The sequence below is a fragment of the Eumetopias jubatus genome, unplaced genomic scaffold (genome assembly GCF_037043125.1).
Source record: "Eumetopias jubatus isolate StellerSeaLion01/CBP00866 unplaced genomic scaffold, mEumJub1_p1.0 scaffold_4, whole genome shotgun sequence".
In the NCBI taxonomy this organism is placed as follows: Eukaryota; Metazoa; Chordata; class Mammalia; order Carnivora; family Otariidae; genus Eumetopias; species Eumetopias jubatus.
Genome location: NW_028274810.1, coordinates 68,982,223 through 69,005,131, shown reverse-complemented (window position 1 = coordinate 69,005,131; position 22,909 = coordinate 68,982,223). Strand labels below are relative to the sequence as shown.

The following is a 22,909-nucleotide window of genomic DNA, read 5'->3' as shown; positions in this document are numbered from 1 at the left end:
CACTGTGCTAGATTCTTGGAATGCAGAGTTAATTCAGACACTGTCCTTCCCGAACTTCCTAGCCAGGAGATAGCAAAGACAAGGCTCTCGTGCCTCACTTGGCTCTCCTGTGCCCATGTGTAGCAGATGCTTGTGCTGCTTGTCCCACGTCTCCTCAGCCCACCTGATTTCAGTGCCGCCCTACCGCACAGTTCCATGTACTTGGCCAGCATCTTCGATCAAGGGGACCTTGGTTGCCTCAGATCGGCCTTGCAGAGGAGCAACCCGGAAAGAAGGGAAATTTACACCCAGGAAGGCCACCCTCAACTGTCTCCCTGTCCTTTGGGGAGCCAACTCTGGGGAGTGATTTTATACCATTTCTGAGAAAGTCCCTAGAGGGACTGAGTCCCCTTTTCCTCTCAGTGGTAATGAGATTATTAACACAAGCTTTACTGGGTTTTCTCCCTGTTCTGTCTCACTTTCGCCTCTTCCTTTACTTCTGCTTCCAGGTATCGCCTGACAAATAAGCTACTTGCTCTCAGTTGCTGTCCCAGTCTCTGCTTTTGGAAGAACCCAAATGAAGATACCATGGCAGGCATTATAAATGAATGAATGAATGGATGGATGAATGAATGATGATATTATAATGAGGGGGGAGGAAGACACTGTTAGAGGTGGACAAATGACCACTTTCTGCTGATGAAGAAAGACCCAGTTACCTCATCATCCACTTAGGATGAGGGATTGTAGCCTCCAAGTATGTGTGCCAGGATGGCCGCTCGACTCACTAAGAATAATGTGAATGTGGCTAATAATAAGAGCTACCCTCGAAGGGACACTTCCATTTGCTAGGGACTTTGTTCACATCATGCCATTTATTCTTTATACACCTCCTGTGATCCAGCCATTCATTAATCCTATAAGGGAAGAAATCAAATTTCATAGAGGAAGCTCAGGGTCACATGGTGGCACAGCTGATCTCAACTGGATCCGTCAGACACCACAGTCTACACTCTTGTGCCCCCCTCTCTACACAAGTCTATGACAACACCCAGTCAGGGTCCCAATTCTCTAGCTGTTTGGCAAAACAATCTATAAAGCACACCCTTGAAATCAGGGTGTGCCTTCTCATGGGGTCTAGGGCAACCATAGCGGGTCTGTGCAGTGAAGTGTAGTAAATAATGCACAAGTCTATTTGTTACTCACTGTTAACCAAGACTTAAGATAAAGCATTGCTTTATTTTTTCTGTCTGGCAGCTCAAGCATGCTCCATGGTGTCTCTATTACACGGTGATGTTAATTAGGTCCGCAGCACTGCACCTTCTGTATACGAGGTTCGCCATGTCACCCGTGGGCCTCATCTCTCCAGAGGTGTCTGGTTCGGCATCACGTCTGAGGACAGAGAGAATCTTTGGAGGGCCGGCATCACCACCATGCCACTGAACCAAATATGAAAATATACTATGTAGACATTCTGCCTATGGCATTAGGGTCTAGCAACCTGACGTGCTTTCCAAGGTCACTATGAGACCATCTTTCAGGGTAGACAATTGGATTGGAGGGGGGAGTTCCTAGAACCCCCAAATGGCAAAACTCCTCAGTGAACACCTACTTCAACAGGCTCATTTTATAGATGGGCAAACCGAGGCTTCGAGAGAGAGAGTGACTTTTCTAAAGTTGTGTAAATGCTAGTGGACTGGGATTAGATGTTTTTCCTTCCAGTTCTGGCTCTATCAGATGGATCATTTTGAGGTCCCTGTCTCTTGCCCTCTTCCCCTCCTGTATGGTATGTTTGTAGAATGGGTGCATGCAGAGGCTATTCATGCCTTCTCCCCACTACAGCCATTTCCCCTGAAGTTCCCGAAAGTGATCCTGTGAATCAGGAAGAGCAATCATTCTTTAATTTCATCCTGCAGGTAAGATTGAGGCTCAGAGGGGAAAGATGATAGCAGCTAACTCGGGCGTGAATCCAAGCTTCTGGGTTAACACTCTTTCTAACAAACCATTCGGCCTGCTTAAGGGTGAATGAATGAATGGACAAAAGAATGAATGAATAAATGTTAAACTTACTAAAGAACAAAGGCAGGCATGCGTGATGATCAAGGCTTTATGTTGGCAAGCCCCCATCCTGTGTATTGCATCTCCACAAAGTCAAAACATCCAGCCCCCTGGAGCTGCTCTATGGGCCAGAGCCATGAAGTATTTATTTCACAATGGTGCACCCTCCATTCTGCCACCACCCAGTACTCAGCTCGGCTTAGAGCAAGATCTCAGCAAGTGCTTCTAACACTGAACAGAAATGAGCGTTCCAGAGCCATGGCATCCAGCTCTCTGGGAGCAATCTGGAGAGGTGCCGGGGTGTTAAGGGACCAGCCTCTCCCTTCATAACACCACACCACGCCAGGGTTGTTTTGTTGTGTTTACCTTTCATCCAGGCTGGACTGAAGAAAGAGAAAGAGAGAAAAATAGGAACACGAAGGCTGAGATACAGGAAAGAGACCTAAACATGAGCTCACCCACTGTTGGAGTCAGGAAAGGGGCTCTTGGCAAGCTTCCCACCCCAGGGACTGGCCTGGCTGGGATCTGCATCAGCCTTCGCTGGGATTGGGAAGGAGATCCTTGACATCCTGCCGGGCACAGTCCCAGGGAAGCTGGGCAGAGGGGGTGATCCATTAATATGAATGAAATGTTGAGAGATTAGATAGAATTTCAAACAGAAACTTAACCCAGGACCTCTGAGTAGGAGTCGATGTAAAAACGTGCTGAGAATCTGTAATGATAGGTCGCTTATACTCAGTAAAGCACACATACAAACATTCACAACTATGAAAAATCCTGAGTTGTCACACCCAAACATGAAAAAGCTACTCATAAAAGGCACACACACAGCGCAAATATACTAGTGTATACACACACACACACACACACACACACACACTTTCAAATCCTACATAATCAACTTACCTCTTTCACCTCTCCCAGTCTCTCCCCATCTCTCTCCTTTCCTTTTCTTTCCCAGGGACGCTCTTAGCCTTAAAGTCCAACAGTTTCCTCTATGGGCCTGTAAGCTAGGTTTGCTCCACTTTGGAAGAATCAGGGGTGGCCCTTACTTACGAACTTCTGGAGGGAGGGAGGGAGGGCGCAGCCTTATAGAAATGTTCTGCTCAGAGCAGGCATCTCATCTTCCTTCTCAGAAGCAGCAGCAACAATACTGCAAACTGTCAGTGGAGGGTTCTTCTCTGCCTGGCCTCATGTGGGGCCCTGGGACCTGAACAATGAGTAAGACCCCAAGAACAATGCCAAGCTGAACTGGGAAGATAGAGCTGATGCACACAAAAAAGTGAAATACGAAGCTATTGCTAAGTGCCAAATGAGATTTTAGACAATTGTTCTCTAGAAGCTCAGAGGGAGAGTTGTCTACGAGGGCTGGAAGATCAGGGAAGACTTCCTGGAGGAGGGTTCTTGAAGGATAGATAGCAATCAGGGCAGCATAGAGGAATGGGAAGTGACTGGCAAACATAAGATGTTTAATAAAGTTTGTCGGATGAATGAATGACAGGACGATCCAGGTCAAAGGCATGGATCAAGTAAGTAACATTTATGAAGGGGAAAAAAGACTGGGAAATATTTTTCCAAAATACTGACCTTTCCCATTCATCCTCTCCGGATCCTCACAATACTCAAGAGTAGGTTAGTTACAGATTATGTCCCCACATCGAAGAGCATGAACCTGAAACCAGTTGAATCTCTGGGATAACTGAAGACAGGGCAAGAGATTTATGTAATGTCGCACAGCCAGGCAGTATCAGAGCTGGGAGCAATTTCCAATGGCCTTTAAATCCTCCTGACTTTACAAGTTGAATCCTGGGCGTGGGAAGTGGGTTGGGGTGGTGGGGGAAGTCTTTGGGATATTTAGTAGGAAAACTTGTAGCCGGTGAGCAGCATCTACTTTTAAATGCAGGAACAGGGTCAGGGCTGTGTTAACAGAGGGGCTGGGCCCCCTCTGCCCCAGCCCAGGCTGCCCTCCTGCTGTTACAAGCCTGAGGATAGCCCCAGCTCCTCCTGTGAAGACGCTTCTCCCCGGTGGTTTCCCAGGAAGAGACACCAGCCTGGAGGATGCGCAGGGACCTCAGACTGCAGAGAGTGCTAGAGCCAGGCTCAGACGAATGAGGCAAAAGGAGGCCATAGCAGGACCAGAAGTGAAGCAGGGAGCTCCCAGACGCTTTTTATAAACCCACATTTTATGTAATAAAATGTGTATTGTCTTGTCAGTCTGAGGACGGCCACAAAAAGATAGAGGGAACCTGGAAGGAAGGCCAGCCCTGGAGTCCGGGGCTTCTGAGCTCTGCGGCTTCAGCCACGATCCATTCCCTCCTCAGCTGCTGTCTCCTTCTTAGGGGATAACTCCACAGGGCAGCCGAAGCAGGGGTGCGGGGCCCGGGCCTCAGGAGGCCCCCGGTGAGGGCGGGGCGGCGGCGGTGGCACTCGGAGGAGGAGATTGACCGTGGCCCCAGCAGCGCTGGTGGTGGTGCTGGGGTCCTAGTAGGTTCGCGGCCATGGTCGGAGCTGCAGCGGGGGTAGCAACAGTTGTTCTTACTGTTACAGGAAAAATGGCCTGGGCGCCTGGATGGCTCAGTCGTTAAGCGTCTGCCTTGGGCTGAGGCCATGATCCCGGGGTTCCGGGATCGAGCCCCCCATCGGGCTCCCTGCTCCACGGGGAGTCTGCTTCTCCCTCTCCCTCTGCCACTCCCCTTGCTTGTGTTCTCTCTCTGTCTCTCTCTATCTCTGTCAAATAAATAAATAAATAAAATCTTAAAAAAAATAGGCCTAATTGCCTTGAGCTTCGAAAACGAATTTGGCCTTCAAGAGAGGACTAGAGATTAAGTAAATCTATCTCCTCCCTCTCTCCACATAGTGGGGCCTTGGAGACCGGCTTACCACGCCGCCGGAGCAGTGGAGCGTCTCTGGGAGTTCAGGGCTTCGCGAAGATGCATCTGTAATCAGCTACTAGGATAAGCTCAGGATGGTGTTCTGGATTTGAGATTCATTCTTTCTGGCATTCTGCGACACTTCCCATCCCTCTGATGTGTTTAGAACTGCCGTAGGTGTCATGGCGGGGGGGGGGGGGTACAGAGATGAGTAAAACCCAATCCCTGCTCTCAGAGAAATGAAACGACTTGGGGGAGATAACCGTCACAGGAGTGAAAGTAACTGATGAATTTTAAATGCGTGCTGGGGGACACAAGAAGAGGAAGCAGTCAGTTACAGCTCATGAGACTGGGGAGGATGCCAGGGAGCTGGGATATCCCAGCTAAGTCCTGAAGGATAAGAAGAATTTTCTTCTTAGAGTAGAGATGGTGGATGGATCTGAGAGACACTGAGCAGGCAGAACCATCAGGATGTGGCAACTGATCAGAAGGGAGGTATGAAAGACACAAAAGTGGGCTGACATCCAGGCTCCTGATGTAGACAGGTGGGGTGCCATAAAGGTGGGGTCATGGTTTAAAGAGATCTTGTAATCACCCTTGGGGAGAGAGCTAGGGAATTGGCAGGGAGGGGAGGGAGGGGCTGTTACAGCAATCCTGGTAGGACTGGATGATGGTGGGAGTGGATGGGAGGGAGAGCCTGGAAAGGGGAGAGGAGGGAGATGCACAACAATCCTGCCAGAAGTATTATTTCTCCATTTTAACTATGTGGAAAATGAACTGTGTTAAATGATTCACAAGACCAGAATAGCCAGTGGTGGAAAGGAGATTGAATCTCCAGTCTAGGGACTCCGAAGTCACTCCATGACACTGCTTGCCGGCAGACACATTGCAGTGGCAGAAGCAGTGGGCCTGGGGGACTGGCTGGCCGCGCAGGGTGAGAAAAAGAAGGGAGTTAACACAGTGACAAGGCTTGCAGCCCGGGTGACCAGGTGGAAAAAGAAGACATTAACCCAGACGGCTGATGCCAGGGAGAGCAGCAGATTTGGATTTAAGATTGACATAAGGCCAGCCAAAAATAGATCCCAGGTCTTCGGGGACAAGCAAATTGTGAGCATCAAAGAGCCATAAGAGGAGTCGCAAGGATGACTTTCTGAACCTGTCAGGCTTAGCCCCGAGGTTTGGGGTTGAACCAAAAGGCAGCGGGGTATGGCAGAGGTGGGTTTGTGCCTAGGTCCTGTTCCAGTTATTTCCCAGCTGTGCACCACAGGCAAGGGACTTGATCGCACTGATCTCAGGGATCTGCAAGACGGGCAGGTGAGCCCAGAGTCTGGCGAGAGTGGGGAGAGCTGACAGGGGACAGAGCTTGGGAGGTCCGGTTGCAGCCAGCACAGCACATCCGTGTGCCACCTTCGGAGACCATCCCTGAGAAAGCGCATGCCAATCACAGACGACACGGAAAGAGCCTCTTAGAAATCCTGCTAAAATTCTCTTGTTATTTTCATAAAACAAGACATCTCACAGAACCTAATTCCCCTTCCCCTGCCCCGCCTTCTCTTTTTAGTCTTGTCAATTCTGCCTCAGTTCAGTCTTGGTGACCGTTGTGTCCAACACTATCTTCTCCCCTGTGCAGAACCCCAACTTACAAAGCCTCTTTCCTCTCCGTCACCGACTCAGGTCTCTGCCACTACCCCACTCCTAACACCTGTTCATTCCACACTCAGCGACCACGGGCTCTGCTGCACGATCTGTGTTCATGCTGAAGCCGCAGTGATGAATAAGACCTGAGTCCCTAGCCTGACATTGATCCCTCCGTGTGACTGACGCTTTTCTGGACACTTCTCTCACCCCTGTCCTCTACTCAGGAAGACTTTGTACTCCTGTCTGTACTTCATCTGAGCATAAACAGAGTTTTGGCTCCAAGAAAAGGGATTTCAACCCTAGCAAGCAAGTGAGAAGTGAACAGGGGTGAGGGTGACTTGCGGAAAGAGTTCTACCCTCTGCCACTTATTTTATAGGTATTATTATATTTTTTAGACACTTTCACTGAGGTGTAATTGATACACAAAAACTGCACATATTTAACGTATACAATTTGATGAGTTTGTACATGTGCAAGCACCTGCGAAACAATCCTCAATCAAGGTAATAGACATCTCCATCACCTCCAAACGCTTCCTTGTGTCTCTTTGTTGTTGCTGTTTTTTGTTTTTGTTGTTGTTGCTATAAGAACTTAACATGAGATCTACCATCTTAACAAACGTCTGGGTGCACAATACAGTGTTAACTACAGGCACTCTGTTGTATGTAGATTTTATTAATTATTATTATTATATATTATATATACTATTATTATATATTATATATATACTATTAATCCTCACAATAACTACAGAAGGTAGGTTTTCATTCCCATTTTACAGATGAGAATCCCAAGGCTTAAAGAGGTTAAATTTTTTTGCCCAAAGCCATACAGCGAGTTGATAGAAGAGTTGGGATCCACATTTCAGTTTGTCTGAATTTTTAAACCCAGGCTGTTCCTATTACGTTATAATGTCTCCCCTATTCTTTCTGCCCTGGTGCCCCTCTGGCTGAGCTGAGCTGTGAGGGAAAGGATCTCTACTCTTGGCACCCTCCAAATGCTCAGGAGACAAGACTCAGAGGAAGAATTCTGAACAATAGGGAGACACTATAGGCTCAGCTCACACACTCCAGAAGGAGGGAGTGCGAACAGCACCTGAGCTAGATTATCTGCATGGGGTCAGTAACCCAGAGGGTGCCAGGATGGGTCTTGCAATGACTACCTTGCTGAGCTTCCAGGAGCCCTGGGAGATGTAGAAGCCTCTGCGTGTCAAGTGATAAATGGACCACTTGCCCAAACCCCACCCTGTTGGAGTGCCCAGCAAGAGCTCATACAGGTTTATGGGAGCGAGAGATGGGAAGAAGACAGGGTTTCAGATACGGGTGCTAAAAAGTCCTGAAATCCTTACTCACACACCCACCCTGGGAACTTCCATGTCCCCTGCCTCTCTCCCCATTCCCCATCACCTCTAATTGATCCCACTGGTCACATGTTATTCTGCCTACACCTGTTCTCCTGTTTTGACCTGATTTTCCCTAGAGACCAATGGAGAGTGCCCAGCGTAGAGGAGTGGAAAGGGAGCTGGGTTTGAATCCAGATTCTCACTAGCCAGATGAATGCAAACAAAGGATTTTACTTTTAGGAGCCTCTATTTAGCAAAATAGAAAATGATACCTCAAGGGACTATTGGGGATATCAAATTAGACAGTGGATGCAAAGGCATCTAGCATAATGCCTGGCACACAGCAAATGCCCAGTGAGTACTTGGCAGATGAATGAATTGAGGCCCGACAAATGTTAATCACTCCAGACTTCATGGTTGGCGCTGCTCTTACTACTTAGGAAAATAAGCCAGGATCCTCTTAGGTAGGTCTTAGGTATGTCATTGAACCACGGGGAAAGCTCCCAGCTAAAGGTCCCCTGCTGCTGCAGGCACTGTCATCAGAGGCAGGTGACTCAGCCTCTGCTGTGGGCTTCTATTTTTGGGTGTGTGTGTGTTGTTGGGGTGGGGAGGGTTGCAGATGGAGAAGGAGAGAGAGAAACTTAAGCAGGCTCCACGCCCAGCGCAGAACCCGATGTGGGGCTCCATCTCACAATCCTGAGATCATGACCTGAGCCAAAATCAAGAGTCAGATGCTCAACCGACTGAGCCACCCAGGCACCCCTCTGCTATGGCTTCTGCACAAAGAATCTGGGTGACCTCTGGCTTGCCTACCGTAGCTTTTGAGGGTAAAGAGACCCTTAGTCTTGTCTCTGAGCTTCTGGACTAGTGGAGAGAAAAGTGGCACTGTTTACAGAGGTACGTGTGAGAGCCAGGTAGAAGCCCAACATGTCTCTCCCCTCTCCACTCTTCCTTTTGGCAGAGTTATCTCACTTTCCTCAGAACACTGGGTTGGTAGCCCAGTCTACCCACTTGGGGCTCTATGCAGACATGAAGGTGGGCAGGGAAGAAAAGAGGCTGGAGCGCCCCCTCCTGGGGCTGGGTGGGCTAGTAGCTTCCGGCTGGTTCACTGCCAGATTGCTGCTGTCTTCCATCTCCTTGCCGAAAACCTTCCTCTCTAACTGGAGACCACAGGTAGAACCTGGTCCAAGAAAGCTAGGGAGTTGCTGAGCAGGCCAAGGTCCCAGGGAGGTCCACTGGCAACCCCTGGTCTCTTGGATAGCCCTTTCCTCTCTGCTCCGCCAATTGAAAGAAGCAGGTGGTCCTATTGCCAACACATCCTACAGTCTGCCTTATAGCCATGCATTTTTCCTTCTTAAGGAATTCTAAATGTTAGCAGGGTCCGTATGCTGTAATTCAGAGACATTTAATGTCATTTGTTTAGCATTCAATGATACTTTTTATACTGTAAATTCCATTCTTTGACATCAGGAATGTAACCACCTGCCTCATGCCATTCCTCTCCAGAGTTACAGACCAGTAGGTGATGCCACAGAGCATCCAGCATCCCCCTAGAGAAGGAACCCCTTCCATTTCCCCCATGACAGATGTTCATTCTGAATATTTGCATACATCTGGTGATGGGGAGCTCACTCTCTCCCCAGGAAGCCCATCCGATGGCTGGCAACTCTATTCACCAGAAAGTTTTCCTCATTTTTTGAGCTGAAATCCATCTTATTGAAACTACACCATTGGCTTTGGTTCTTACCTTTGGCAACACAGAACAGGGTTTCTTCTTCTGGACAAAAAGAATGTCCAAGATGTTCTTCCCACTTTTTTAGAGATTGTGATCTCACTTTCCTACCCCCACTCCCTCTTATTTTTCATAAACAGCTCATCTCCTCACCCATTTCCAATGGGAAATGATTTGCAGACACTTCACCATGTTGGTCACATCCCAAATAACACAGCTCACTCTTCCTGAGCACCCTTGCTGACATTTCCCAGACCTACATAACAACTGTAATGAGGCAGGTATCACTATCACCACCTTACAGGGGAGGGAACTGAGATTCAGACAGGTTAAATAACTTGCCCAAGATCACACAGATATTAAAAGACAGAACCAGGGTCTGAATGCAGAGTTAGAAGCCAGAGGTACCTGGCTCCAAGTTCTTGGTTTCAAACCGCTCGCATACCTGGGGCTTGTGAGACTGTGATCCAATCAATCAATGCAGTTTTTACAAAGTGGGGCCCAACATTATGGGAATGGTCTGATCAGGGAAAATAGACCTGGACTGTCACCGTGCCTGATTTATGCAGTCCACCTCTGTTCATGCTGTCTCAAGAGATGCTATCATTTCTGAAAGACCTGCCATGCTCTTGGCTCACGTTGCACTCAGCTCAGCTCCCCAGGACTCTGACACAGGAACTGCGGGCAAGTCAAGTCTTGACTGTTCTTCCTTATCCCTGATGGCAGAGTCCCTGACAGTGAAGTGCGAGTCAAACCAAATTTGGGTTGGCTGGTTGGTTCCTGTGGAAGTGGAAGACCTAAAGGGACGGGTGCCAAGAACGTTCAGAGGAACAGAAGAGATGCATAAACCACTTTATTTGTGTTCCTCTGGGCGAAAAGAACCCAGAGGAGAAGCTATATATACAACACAACATTTGTAGCCAACTAACATATGGTTCTTTGTTATCATTTCTGAAAACCAATAAGCAAAGGGAGAACAAGCTTTGCTCTCAGTTTTTGCAACAAACTTCAAAAATCCCCCATCCCAACGCAAAAGAATGCTTAACTGGAGCTTTCTGCTAAAGGCCCCTATCTCCCCTGAGCCTTCCTTCCTCTCCCGATCTCCGAATCCTCATTTCCGGGAGGTCATTTTAATTAGCAGGCTGTCATGGTGACTCAGCCTGCCCGCTTCACAGAAAGGAAGGGAGCAGACTCCTCTGGACCCATTCATCATACAAAGGCACTTTACTCTTTAGAAAAATGCACAATATTTAGCCCCACTGCGGCTGTTTTATTTTATCAGCCCCCTGCCTGGGGTGGGGGGAGGCATTCTCCTGTCTTCTGCATCTCCCTCACCTGGCAGTCATCCTTCCCCTATTGCAGAGTATCCATACCCACCTCTTCAGGGGCCAGGTTTGGTCCCTGGCACCAGGATCTGGAGATCTGAACCATGACGGACCTCTTGGAATGAGTGACCAATACGGTTTCAGTTCAAGCACCCAGGTCACTGGGGAATGCACGCAGCTCAGAGACACCACGACAAAATGCCTCGGACCCCTGTGATTTCAACAACTCTGTCCTACAGTTCCCAACGGCATATTTGTCTTTGGGTTGTAGGAGTCACTGATGGTGTTTTGGATCAGGAGGTATGGACGGGGCCTTTCTAAAACCGTGAACAACCATCACCTGGTCTAGACGGTAACCACCTGTGGTAGGTATACAACGTTAAAAGGTAACGGGGCTTCACCTGGTCTAGAAGGTAACCACCTGTGGTAGGTATACAACTTTAAAAGGTAACGGGGCTTCAGAAGCACTGACCTGAGATGTGTCAAACCTCTCAAAAGGGACGTGTAGCTTTTCCTCTTGCTGTGAGGATCTCTGTGCTGGGGAAAATAGCATCTGTACTCACTTGGTTTGAGCCTCCTATTTTGTTCCTGAGCCTTAAGCTGAAGTCCCACAATTGATTTTCCATTGGTAAAAGGGAAAATTGACAGTGAGGTTTCTCATTTTTCCTTCCCCTTCGCTAGCTTATTCATTATTCCACACCCTTTAACTTGGAAACTAGAGAAGGGTGATTAATTTCATGCCCCAGCAGAAAACGCATGCTCCTGCCTCCACAAGACCTCCTGGACTCCATGTCCTTAAAAAGAGTTTGAAGGGTCTTTGTGGTTCACGGAGCTCTTCTTGTCCCCTTTGCCGTTGGGGTGGTTCCTGGCTGGGCCCCGCAGGAGTGAGTGCTTGTAGGGAGGGGGCTTTTCTTTCCTGTAAAGGGGAGATAACAGAAAGAGAGAAGAAAGACAGCACATATACACACCGGATTGAAATCATTCCTGTGCATGTCTCTCTCCCCCACTGGACTACGACAGCCCAGGAGCAGTGGTCTTGTCTTCCTTTTCTCTGTGTCCCAGGAACCCAACCGGGGGCCTGGTTCAAAGCAGGCATCGTGGCTCAATGAATGCCTGCTAGATGGATGGCTGGATACTCTGTATCATTCTGGTTCTGGAGAAGACTACAGCTCCAAATGTTCCACGCGTCCATCTTGATTCTCACCCATCCTCTCCAATTCACAATGGGATGGGGGTGGACACATAGAAGACCTATATCCTGGGTGAGCCTGGGACCCCATCCTCTTCATAACCATCCTGGGCTCCAGAGTCGCCCTTATATTCCTCAGAGTAGCCTAAGTATGGCATTTCATAGTGGGTCTGTCTCCGCCACGAGCTTGGGTGATCTTGGAAGGCAGAGGTATGTCTGGCTCATCTCTGAGTCCCAGCACCCAGCACCCAATGCCATGCCCTTAACACTACTCTTCAGTAATTGCCTTCTGTCTGTTTGGCTCACACACTAGACTATGAGCTCCTTGTGGACAGGGACCAAGTTTTATCCATTTTTGCATTTTCCCTCATACAGGGCCTTGTTTGTTATGTTGTTGACTGATAAGTTGATGTGCCATTCATTCACGTGATTGACTAAGATTCATTTGCGGTGGAAAGAGTAGGCTTTAGAGCCAGAAAGAACTCACCTGAATTCCCAGGTTGGCTATGTCTGAGGGGTGTGATCTTGGGAAAGTTATTTAACTTTTCTGGGCTTTATTTGTAAAATGGGGATAAAATATTCCAATCTTACAGGGGTGTTGTGAGGTTAAATGAAATAACATGAGTAAATGCACTTAATGTCTTCCCTTTCCTGCTGTAACTTACAAAGGCATGGTGCTAGAGGGTTCCATGGTCTCTGGACATGACAAAGATGAGTCAGACATTGATGCTGTCCTCAGGCTGCTTACAGTTTAGTAGAGGAGACAGTTGCACAAAATGACTACACAAAATAATGAAGAATTACAAAGCACTATAGAAAGTGGCAAACACCATAAATATGGAATCTCTCTTGTACTTTTTGAATTAGGACTGAAGAAGCAACTTCTTGTAGCCCATTGTGCTCTGACCTTGGAGTACCCATTTTCCTTCACTGTTGATGAGTCATGAATAAGGTAAAAATGTAACAGGTGGCGGCACATAAACGGGACGCCTTGCCCTAACCTATCTCCCCCACCAATAGGCCTCACTGCCCGAAATGTCACCATCGCTGAGGGACCTGGCTAACATGGCAAGGCTGTCTAGCATGGGTGACATACATCTAGACCTCAGTACCCACAGACAGCCTAGAGCACACAAGAGCCTATGTCCTTCCTGCCTCGTCAGCTCTGCTAAGTGGGGGTTGGGGGTGAGCTTTGCAAATTACAGGATGCTATTCATATGTCAAGGGGTGGGTTCTTAACACCCAAAGGGAGCGTGGGAAATCAGATGGCTATGGTTTCATGGGAGTAAAGGAAGGCGTACTTCCCCTAGAGGGGCAAGTTCAGGTACAAGCACGGGTGGGGACAGTCCTAGGTAGATGGGGCCGTGGCAGAAGGTGTGCAGTGGCCAGGGGCACGTGTGAATGTGTAGACTGATTGGCAAAGAGCCTCTGTAACCAAGATGGGGGCAAAGAGAGAGAAGGCACTGGAAGGCAAATATCCCGTACATCTGGGGTCTGTGTTCCTCTTCCCATGCCTTCCCCCACCTCTCCAGGCTCACTTGGGAAGCAGACTTCCCAGAAAATAAGCTTCTCCCTTCTCAGGATCTCCACAGTACTTTGTACCTTGCCCTCAGTAAACCATTTTCTAGGTAGCTCTTTGTCTGTTTTTCTCACGAGAATGTGAGTGTAACACATCTGATTTTTCTCTGTAATTCCCAAGCAAAGCTCAGGCCTACGTAGGTGCTTGAGGAGCGACTGAGGAATAGAAATGAACTTTTGGTCTTGTCCTTACTGTCTCCATTGCTCTAGTCTTGTCATTGCCTCGGACTGTCTTTTCAGGCCCTGCCTCCTGCCTTCCACCCTACCCCCAACATGGGATACCTTCTCTCCTTTTTCTGTTTCATCCATCTAAGTTCTGCCTGTCCTTTAAAACCAAGTTCAAATGCCACTTCCTCCCTGAAGCCTTCTTGGGATACCCCTGCTGGCTGCCAAATGCTGGCCAGGTGGTGTGGGAGGGGAATTTCTGGTTGGGTCTCACTTTTCTTTTCTAAAACATGAAAGGGTTGAAGTCAAGAATTCTTAGGGGCTTCTTCATTTCTACCATTCCATAATTCATACATTCAGGACTTTTTTAGGATATACTCCCTGCTAGGCTGTGCATTGTGCACTAAAGATCCAGGAGTGACCCAAGATAGCTCCTTAAGGAGGAACCCTGTCTAGTGGAGAAGCCAGATGTGCAAAGATGCCATGACAACACTCTATGGGACATACAATGCTACAGGTGTGTGCAAAATGCAGTTAGGAATCGGGCAGAGAGGAAGTAGCTCTATCTCAGGTGGAGAACAGAGATAGTGAAGCAGAGAGGTGTGAGATGTTTAGACCCAGCTTTGAAAAGTATGTAGGAATTCACCACCTAGAGACAAAATAGGAGAACATTCCAGGGAGAGAAAAAAAAGATGAACAAAGACATAGAGGCATGAAAATAGTTGACTTGTTTAGTCTGAAGCATAAGGTGTAAAGTGGTAGAAAGCAGATGGGGTGGAGAGGGTGCTCACAGGGGAAGAGGTATGCTGGGAAATGAAGTTCAAGATGTAGGTCAGAGCTTTGAATACCAGGAAAAGGAACTGGAACATTACCCTGAAGGTAATGGGGAGCCATGGAAGGTTTTTGAGAGAGAGTATAATCTGATATGTAGCTGAGCACGTTCATACGTTGTTTGGTATTGTTTATCATCTTTGCATGTGTACATGCCTTTCTCCTCTGTGTCCTGGGCTCCTGATGGGCAGGGGCTCTCTATGTCCCCCAGCACCCAGTGCATGGCCTGGCACATGGTGGGCTCCAGTGTGTTGAGGAGATGATCATTCCCATCCTCCAACACACACATCACAACCCTACCATGGAGCCCGCCCTCCCAGCCTGTCGCTGAGCCCGAGCCCACTTCACACTCAGAGACCAGCCCACCTTCCATGCTCATGCTCTATCTTCCCATAAAGGCTCACCTTGCCTGTTCATTTTTCCTAATTTTCATCTACCTTGATGGGATCTTTTGAACTTTAGCCCTGTGGCATCACTGTGAACCAGGTAAGTGTGGGGTCTCGGCTTTGGTCATCAACTCCACATCCCTGAACCTATGCTCTTGGGCCCACATTGCTGGTCCTCCTGGCCCTCCCCAGGGACCCTCTCTGAAGGGCAGCCTGGCCCCCAACAGGCTCCCACCAGCACCTGAGTGGAAACTGACAGATTATAATTATCCACAAAGATGAGAGAAAACAAAGATTAATTTTGAGCCAAAACATGTAATTTTCCTTTAAAACCAGAACTACTCTTTCACTTATATTATTTGATGCTTGGGTGGAAAATAATACAAACAAAGGGGACATATTCAAGTCCTAAATCAGAGCCTTGCGTCCTCCTGGGAATTCATTTTCCAAGAGTTGCTGACAACTGAGAGCTAAGTGATATTCATAGTTGGCTGAGACAGAGGTGTGGGCATGGAGAGGGAGTTTGTTTGGTTTTTCTTAATTTAAGGGTGGGTGCATTTACCTCAAGTCCTCAAGGCCGTGCACTTTGAGGAAGGAACTCTCCAGCTCTTTTCTAAAGAGGCCTCCAAAGTTTTGAGCAATGAAGCCCCATGAACAGTTGCACTGGGGGCCCTGAGAGCTCCCTGCAGCCTCCCGCCTGGTTTCAGTTTCCTGCCTCCTGTCCATCTGGAGGAACTCTGCTAACTCATGTGGAGAAAAGCAGGCTGGGGATTGTGGGGCTTGGGCTCTAGTCCTGGCCGTGGCCAGTGCTGTGTGCTCCCTGGGCCTCGACTTCCTCATCTGTGTCGGGAAGAGGGGCCTGCGCCATTGCTGGTCTCCCTGAGTGTTGGCACCATTTCTCTGATAGTGCAACAAGCCAGGAAAAAGTCCAAAGGATCAAGATCATTTTATTCAGGTTGACAGAGGACCTGAGAGACAATCCCCAAATTAACTTGTAAATGAGATTCTAAGAATTCTTTTGAACGTTATAGAGCTTTAAATTTTTAAGAACTTTAACCAATCAAGAATGACTTCTAAGACTGAACTGAGCACTTTCCTCTAGAGGTGAGCTCCTCAAAGGCAGGGTAATGCCCTACTCACTAAGCAGGAGCACCTCCCTCGCCCCAGGGGACTGGCTTAAAGTGCTGGTTTTCCTAAGTGGAGGAAGGAAGGAAGGAAGGAAGGAAGGAAGGAAGAAGGGAGGCAGGAAGGGAGGAAGAAAGGAAGGAAGACACGTATGCATGCTCAGTACAGTCTAGGCACTTGGGGAGCATAGAGGAGTAACAAACATGATCCTCCTTGAAGGTGTTTTTAATCCACCGGGAATGAGGGGTGGGCACAAAGACCCCACATGATTGGTGAACAATCTGAGACAGAGTATGAGTCAGAATACATTGTTTTGTAGACTCTGTGGAGATGTGGCCCTCACAGCATGGTGGAACATGGCCCTGAGAGATCATTCAGCCCAACCGGAGAAGTCCAGGGACTTGCCCCAGGCCACAATGAGCTGGCTGGAAATCTGGGATTGCAACCCAGAAACCAAAGGAGATGGAAATGTTATTGAGCACCTACTGACTGCCAGGCACTATACCAAACTTGTATCCAATCTTTAAAATCTCTAGAGATTTTAGTTATTACACCCACTTTATAGGCAGGTAAAGAAAGGTTTCAAGAGGCCACGAAACTTGCCCAAGATGCCACAGTTAACATGAACCTGAGACAGAATTTGAACCCACACTGATAGTGAGAAAGGCTTCCTGCTTAAGGTGGAGCTTCTGGACTTCAGTCTAGCTTTGGAATAAAACAGTCTTAGGATCAAATCCTACCTCTGCCAAAATCTCTTTGACAGGCAATTCTCTTCACATTCCTGAGCTTCCTTTACCTCATTTGTAATATGGGGAGTATAATATCTATGAGGAATAAATAAGATCATGTACAAAAAGTACTTTGCTCAATAAATAATAGTGATTAATAGTGTTTTTGTTAATTACGGGGTATGGAGGAAGGTGCGTTAGTGCAAAGGCCCTGAGGTAGCAAAGCACATGGGCAAGGTCGTGGGCAAGGTCAGTGGGAAGAATGGTGTGGCAGAAAAAGGAAGTTGGACATCATTACGTCCTTTACGGAGGCTGGATCACTAGAGAGTAGGAAATGAGGCCAAGATGTAGGGCAGGGCCAGCCCGTTCCAGATGCCATTGGATATCACTGTCCAAATGCTCACCAGGCTTACTTCCAGGAGGCATGGGAATGCCCAGCACTTTGGTCTGTGGTCTTGCCCTCCGAAAGGATACCCATCCCCTGACCTTCTCTCTTCAGTGGCCCAAAAAGCTGACTCCGGCAGAAGACCTGATGTGAAATTTCTCAGGGCTGTGTCCTCCCCAGCCCTGAACGTCTTGAGGGAAGGGGACTCTCACGCCTTAAAGGGATACATGTAGGCCTAAAAACGTGCAGGGTGCTTTAACACGCATCTCATAATAACTTTCTAGGTGAGTGCCATTGTCCCCACTGGACAGATGAGAAAATGGAGGGATCAGAGACCTTATGAGCCTCGATGAAGTAGGAATCCTAGAGGATGAGCTGCCAGATGAAGTAGTGTATGGAGACACCCAGACTAACCTGGACGGCACTCAGCCCCTCAGCATCTCCCATCCCCGTGGACTCCTATGGGAGACCCAGAAATGTGGCCACCCCCACACTGTCTGATGCTGTGATGATACTTTATAGTCAGAAAACATGTTGTTGAGCTCTTCTGCCCCATATGCTGGGGGGCAGGGCAGGGATTATCTCCCCCCCGCCACAGACGTGAAACTGAGGGCCAGAGAGAAGCCGAGGGAAGCTGCCCTTGAACACAAAGCCAGTTCAGTAGGACCCCGGCCATACAGTTCTGCCCTGTCACTTACCGCAGCCTCGGCATGGGAATTGCCACTTTCTCGACCAGGGGGTTCAGCCGATAATAATCCAAAAACGTTCTCGCCACGTTCCTTCCCAGCTTCATATCTGCAAGCATGTGCATCAAGGAGCAACTTTGGAAGGAGACGGTGACAGAGCGAAAAGAGGACTAGTAATAATGACAGCAGTAACAGAGGCAGTGACACCACTCACCCTTCTAAACTTTTCGTAGGTCCTGTCCTTTTTGATTTTCACAGAATTTTAGATACTATTATTTTCCTCATTTTACAGATGAGGAAAAGGTACAGAGAAGCTAAATAATTTTCCCAGGGTCACAGGACTAGGAAGGAGAGGAACCAGGATATGGGTCTAGGTATTCTTACCTCAAAGCTATGTTCACAGCTTCTAGAATATACTGCGGCCCTTGGGGAATCACTGGGCTTCCACGATCTGGCTTCAGGTAGCTCAGGGTGGAGGCAGATAAGCAAGACCCAAGGGCAAGAGACCCTTTGTTGTGTGTAGACCAGGGTCTGTTTGACCCTTAAGGATCAGTCATCGACTTTAGTAACCTCGGATGAGGGAGGGGGCAAAGGTAAAACCCTCTCACCCTAAACAGTGTCCCTTTTCCACCTTGAAATCTACCGATCATGAATCCTTAGGGCAAGGATTCATGACCTGTTAAAGTACCAACTCTTCAGGGAAGGAGAAAGGGCCAGTTCTATATCAACCATTAACACTTTAGTATGAATTGGCAGACCAATCATCTATTCAACAACACAGAGTACCTGCCCTGTGCATTATAGCTGACATCTCTGAGCCTTCACATGAGCTATTTCCTCTGCCTGAAGTACCTCCCCACCTCCCTTGGCTAATTTTTGCTCATCAATTTTCCAGTTAGGTGATACCCCTTTAGCAAAGCCTTCCATGATACTCCTCTCCCCAGGGCTGTGATCGGTGCTCCAGCCCCACACTTCCATGACTTCTAAATTGACTCCATTTAAAGCACTTATCTCTTCTCTCATATCCCTCAGCTCTGAACATCCAAACTGTCACTGTCATGGAACCTCCTCATTCTTGAGTTTGTCCACCTCTCTCCAGTCCCCTGCTGTCCCCCTGGAAAAGGCCAGCATCATCTTTCCCCTGGATTACTGTCATCCTGTCCGAATGGGCCTCCCTGCCACAGGTTTTCTTGCCTCGACTCCATTTCCTACAATGTAGTCGAAGGGGATGCTATAGAATGCAGAGCTAACCACTGCATCCAACAGAGGAAAACTCCCAAGTGGCTCCCAGTTGCCTTTAAAGTTCAAGTTTTGGAACTTGATTTATAAGGTCCTTCACTGCTAGGGCCCTGCTTATTTTCTTAGTTTTGTGCTTGTGGCCTCCCCCTTTGCACCGCCCTTGGCCTTCATGCTCCAGCAACTGAACTTCTTTTGCCTCCAGGCCTTCACCCACACCCTCTCATCTTCCCAGGCCATGCTTCCTCCCTCCTGGTGCCTTACAGGGTTGACGTCTTCTCCATCCCAGGACACCTCAGTTTCATTGTCACATCACGGGAGAGGTCTCAGCCACCGCTCCTTCCAGGGTCACGGAGCTGGACTCGAGTTAGCAGAATGGTCAAAGGAGTTTTCACCACTGTCTTCAAGACAGCCCTCAAGCTGTGGTTGGACATGGCCCAGGACAGGAAAATGAGCATTTATGGAGCACCTACTATGTTCCTGGCATGGCACCGGTACTTTGCTTACATAAAAATTTTAAACAGTCCAGGAAGGAAGGCATTTTAATCTCCCTTTTGTCCAGGGAGGTTAAGGAACTTATCCCAGGCTGCCTAACAGGCGGTGGTAGAACCAGGACTCCGATTCAGGAATGTCTGACTCCAGACCAGTGAATGTTTCTCAATGCGAAGGCACCTTTTCTGTCAAGGGCTGAGTCATCCCAGGCCAGGGCCCGGTGGGAGAAGGAAAAACACCAGACAAGTTGTTTATGACAGTGAGATGTGCCGCAGGCTCACTGTGCTCTGGGGCTGCCACCTGCTTTCTTCTTCCGGATGTGACCGACCTTCTCTGTCCTCCTCTTTAAGAAGTTCACAGGCTGGCTTGGGCATGGCCTCTCTGACCAGCAGGCCCTGGTCTGCTGCTTTCACCCAGCCAGGCTCCAGTCGGCTTAGGGAGACCGCACCGCCCCTGTGCGTGCGGACAGTACGAGGGACGGGCCGCAGGGGTAAGGACAGGTCCCTACGGACTGGCTAAAAAGGCATAGCAGAAGTTTTGGAATCAGATGTATTGAATCCAAATCCTGGCCCGGCCACATTTTGTGTACCACATGCTGGAAGTTCCAAAAATGTCTGCAACAATGTCTCCCATGTTATTCTATGACATGACCTTGACCGTCCTATGGAGAGGTGTGGTCCGTATCTCCTCTCTAAATCTGGGTGGGCTTGTGACTCACTTGTAACTACAAGAATAGCAGAAGGTGGTCGGAGTGACACTGTGGGACTTCCGAAGCGATGTCAGCGAAGGAGTTGTCACTTGCCCTTCACTTGCTAGAATACTCCAGCTGGGGTCCTGCACCTCCACGCACGCAGCCTGGCTGCCCTGAGGCCGCCATGCCGGGAGGAGGCGCAGGCGAGCCCGCGGAGGGGCTGCAGGGGGAGGCCACGCCACTAGGTGGAGACGTGAGGAAAGAGAGACTCTCGCCAGGCACGCTACTCTTCCCGCTGCTCTTCCCGCTCCAGCCACAGCATCAAAGCCTCCAAGCCAGGACCACTCGGCAGGGCCCTCCCCAAATTCAGACCCACGGAAGGCACGAGAGAAGAGCTACTGTTTTAAAGGCCCCGTCGGGGGGAGGTGTGTGAGGTAGCAGGCGAGCACCAGCACAGTCTCGCGGAGGCCACTCCATCTCGGAGCCTGGTCCCGCACCTGTGAAATGTCAATAATAACGCCTGCCTCATGGGCTCGTGCTGCGGTGGTGTGTGGGTGTTGATGAGATAAGTGCAGGAGTCAGGGACCAGGGAAGCCTGAGCCGGTCCTCCCCGGCCGGCAGCGACAGCCAGACTCGAAGCCACCCTCGAAGAAATCCTTGTCAGCAATACTCCAGCTCTGCAAGGAGGAGTCAGGCTTCTCCAGTAAAATGTACCCTCCCCCCCCCCCCCCCCGCCACTCCGCTCAGGTGCTGATTGTTTTAGACGAGCTCTGCTTGAAAGACCGTGTTTTAAAGGTGGGAGTTGTCTGGGACACCCTTTTTCCCTCTCCGATCATGTCAGGGATTTCTCAAACCTGGGGGGGGGGGGGGGGACTCTCCCCAGGCTACAGGGGCCTGTGTGAGTCGAGAAACGACGTGGGCAGGGGAGGGGAGAGACTGGACATTTTCAATGGAAACCAGCTGTCTTTGGACAAGGACTTAGGGTGCAGGCAAGGAGAAGGGAATAACTAACTGGAACCCTGTTCCTGCCTCTGCGAGGGCAGGAACAGACAGCAGGTGGGATCAGGATCCCCGAATCAGAGAAGCAAGGGAGCTTGGCCGGGATGGGGTGAAACCCAGACTGATTTGGCCACTTCTGCTCAGAGCTGTTTGAACAAAAGGGCGGGTGTCAGGAGCCCTAGTACTTCCTGGGATCTTTCAACAGGTAGGGAGGGTTTGGACATGTGCTGTTCACTCTCACTCATTCATTCATTCATTTACTCACTCGTTCGTTCGTTCATTCAATCATTCACTGGGCTCCTCCCATCTGTATACCGGGAGGCACGGTGAGAGGGATTGGGATTAGAGACAGAGAAATCAGACAAGTACAGTTGACAGTCTAGAGGAGGAAACTAGCATGTCCCAACTATGTCACCCAACAGGCTGCACTATTACCTTCACAAAAGCAACTCCTTATCCTGAGCACCGAACAGTGTAGTTACTCTCGCCAATCCCCACCACAGCCCTGTGAGGGCGAAGGACAATCCTACATATACTCTGCAGAAGAGGAAACTGTAAGAAGGACGATTTGCATAAATCACCTGGAGTCCCGTGGCTTGAAAGTGATAGAGGTAGCATGTGAACCTGAGTGTCTTTTACCACTGTGCATATGGTTTCTCCTCTTTGGACTGTGATCATACGTGCAAACGCTAAACTCTGTGGATGTGCAGGAGGTCCTACTGGGGAAATTGTGAAAGGCTTCATGCAAGTGGATGTACAACAAAGATTTGAAGGTCAAGGACCAATAGCGATGGGGAGGAAGAGAGGTGGTATCAGTGCAAGTTCGGCGGGGACACATGACCCTGGGCCATAAATGAGACAGAGAAGGGCCATGAGCCCAGGCCACCTCAGGGTAGAGTGAAAGTTGGGGCTGCACGGGTAGGGTGCAGGCAGATCAATGGAGGCTTTGAATGCCAAACTGAGGAATTTAAACTTTTGTAGGCAATAAAAAAATTTGATGTATCTATGGTTCTAGCCATCCCTTGCCCACTCAGTATATATTTGTTGGTCATCTGCTATGTTCAAGCTCCCTGAAAGTCTCAGGGTACACTGTGGTAAAAAAGTTAATAAATAAATAACAAAACAAAACAAAACAGAAAACACAACCAAGACAATGGTTCTTAAGTCTAGAAGTGGAGACAGATAACAAAGCAATAAAAACCCACATGAATATATAATTGTGATTATACTAGTGCAGGACGGAAAATGCACAAGATCCGTGGGAAGGGGTGATGGGGGTGCTGCTTCAGATTGGGGATGTGGGCAGGCCTCCCTGAGGAGAGGGGACCAGGGCAGGCAGCACCTATGAAAAAGGAAGGGTGGGGGGAAGGGTCCTTGGGCGGGAGAGAGGGTCAGAAAGAGGGCTGGTAAGACGTCCATCGACAGATGAATGGATGAAGAAGATGTGGTATATATACACAATGGAATATTATG

General features: G+C 48.9%; 1 protein-coding gene across 1 annotated transcript in view; it reads right to left on the bottom strand.

The window, feature by feature from the left end:
* Positions 1–10,474: 10,474 nt before the first annotated feature.
* Positions 10,475–22,909, bottom strand: part of AGBL4 (AGBL carboxypeptidase 4) — a 1,510,278-nt gene continuing 1,497,843 nt past the window's right edge. The window contains exons 12-13 of the mRNA XM_088022849.1: positions 18,031–18,127; positions 10,475–11,861 (exon numbers count right to left, since the gene is read on the bottom strand). Coding sequence (XP_087878975.1) covers positions 11,741–11,861; positions 18,031–18,127 — 218 coding nt within the window. The 3' untranslated portion in view covers positions 10,475–11,740. The remainder of the gene's footprint in view (positions 11,862–18,030; positions 18,128–22,909) is intronic.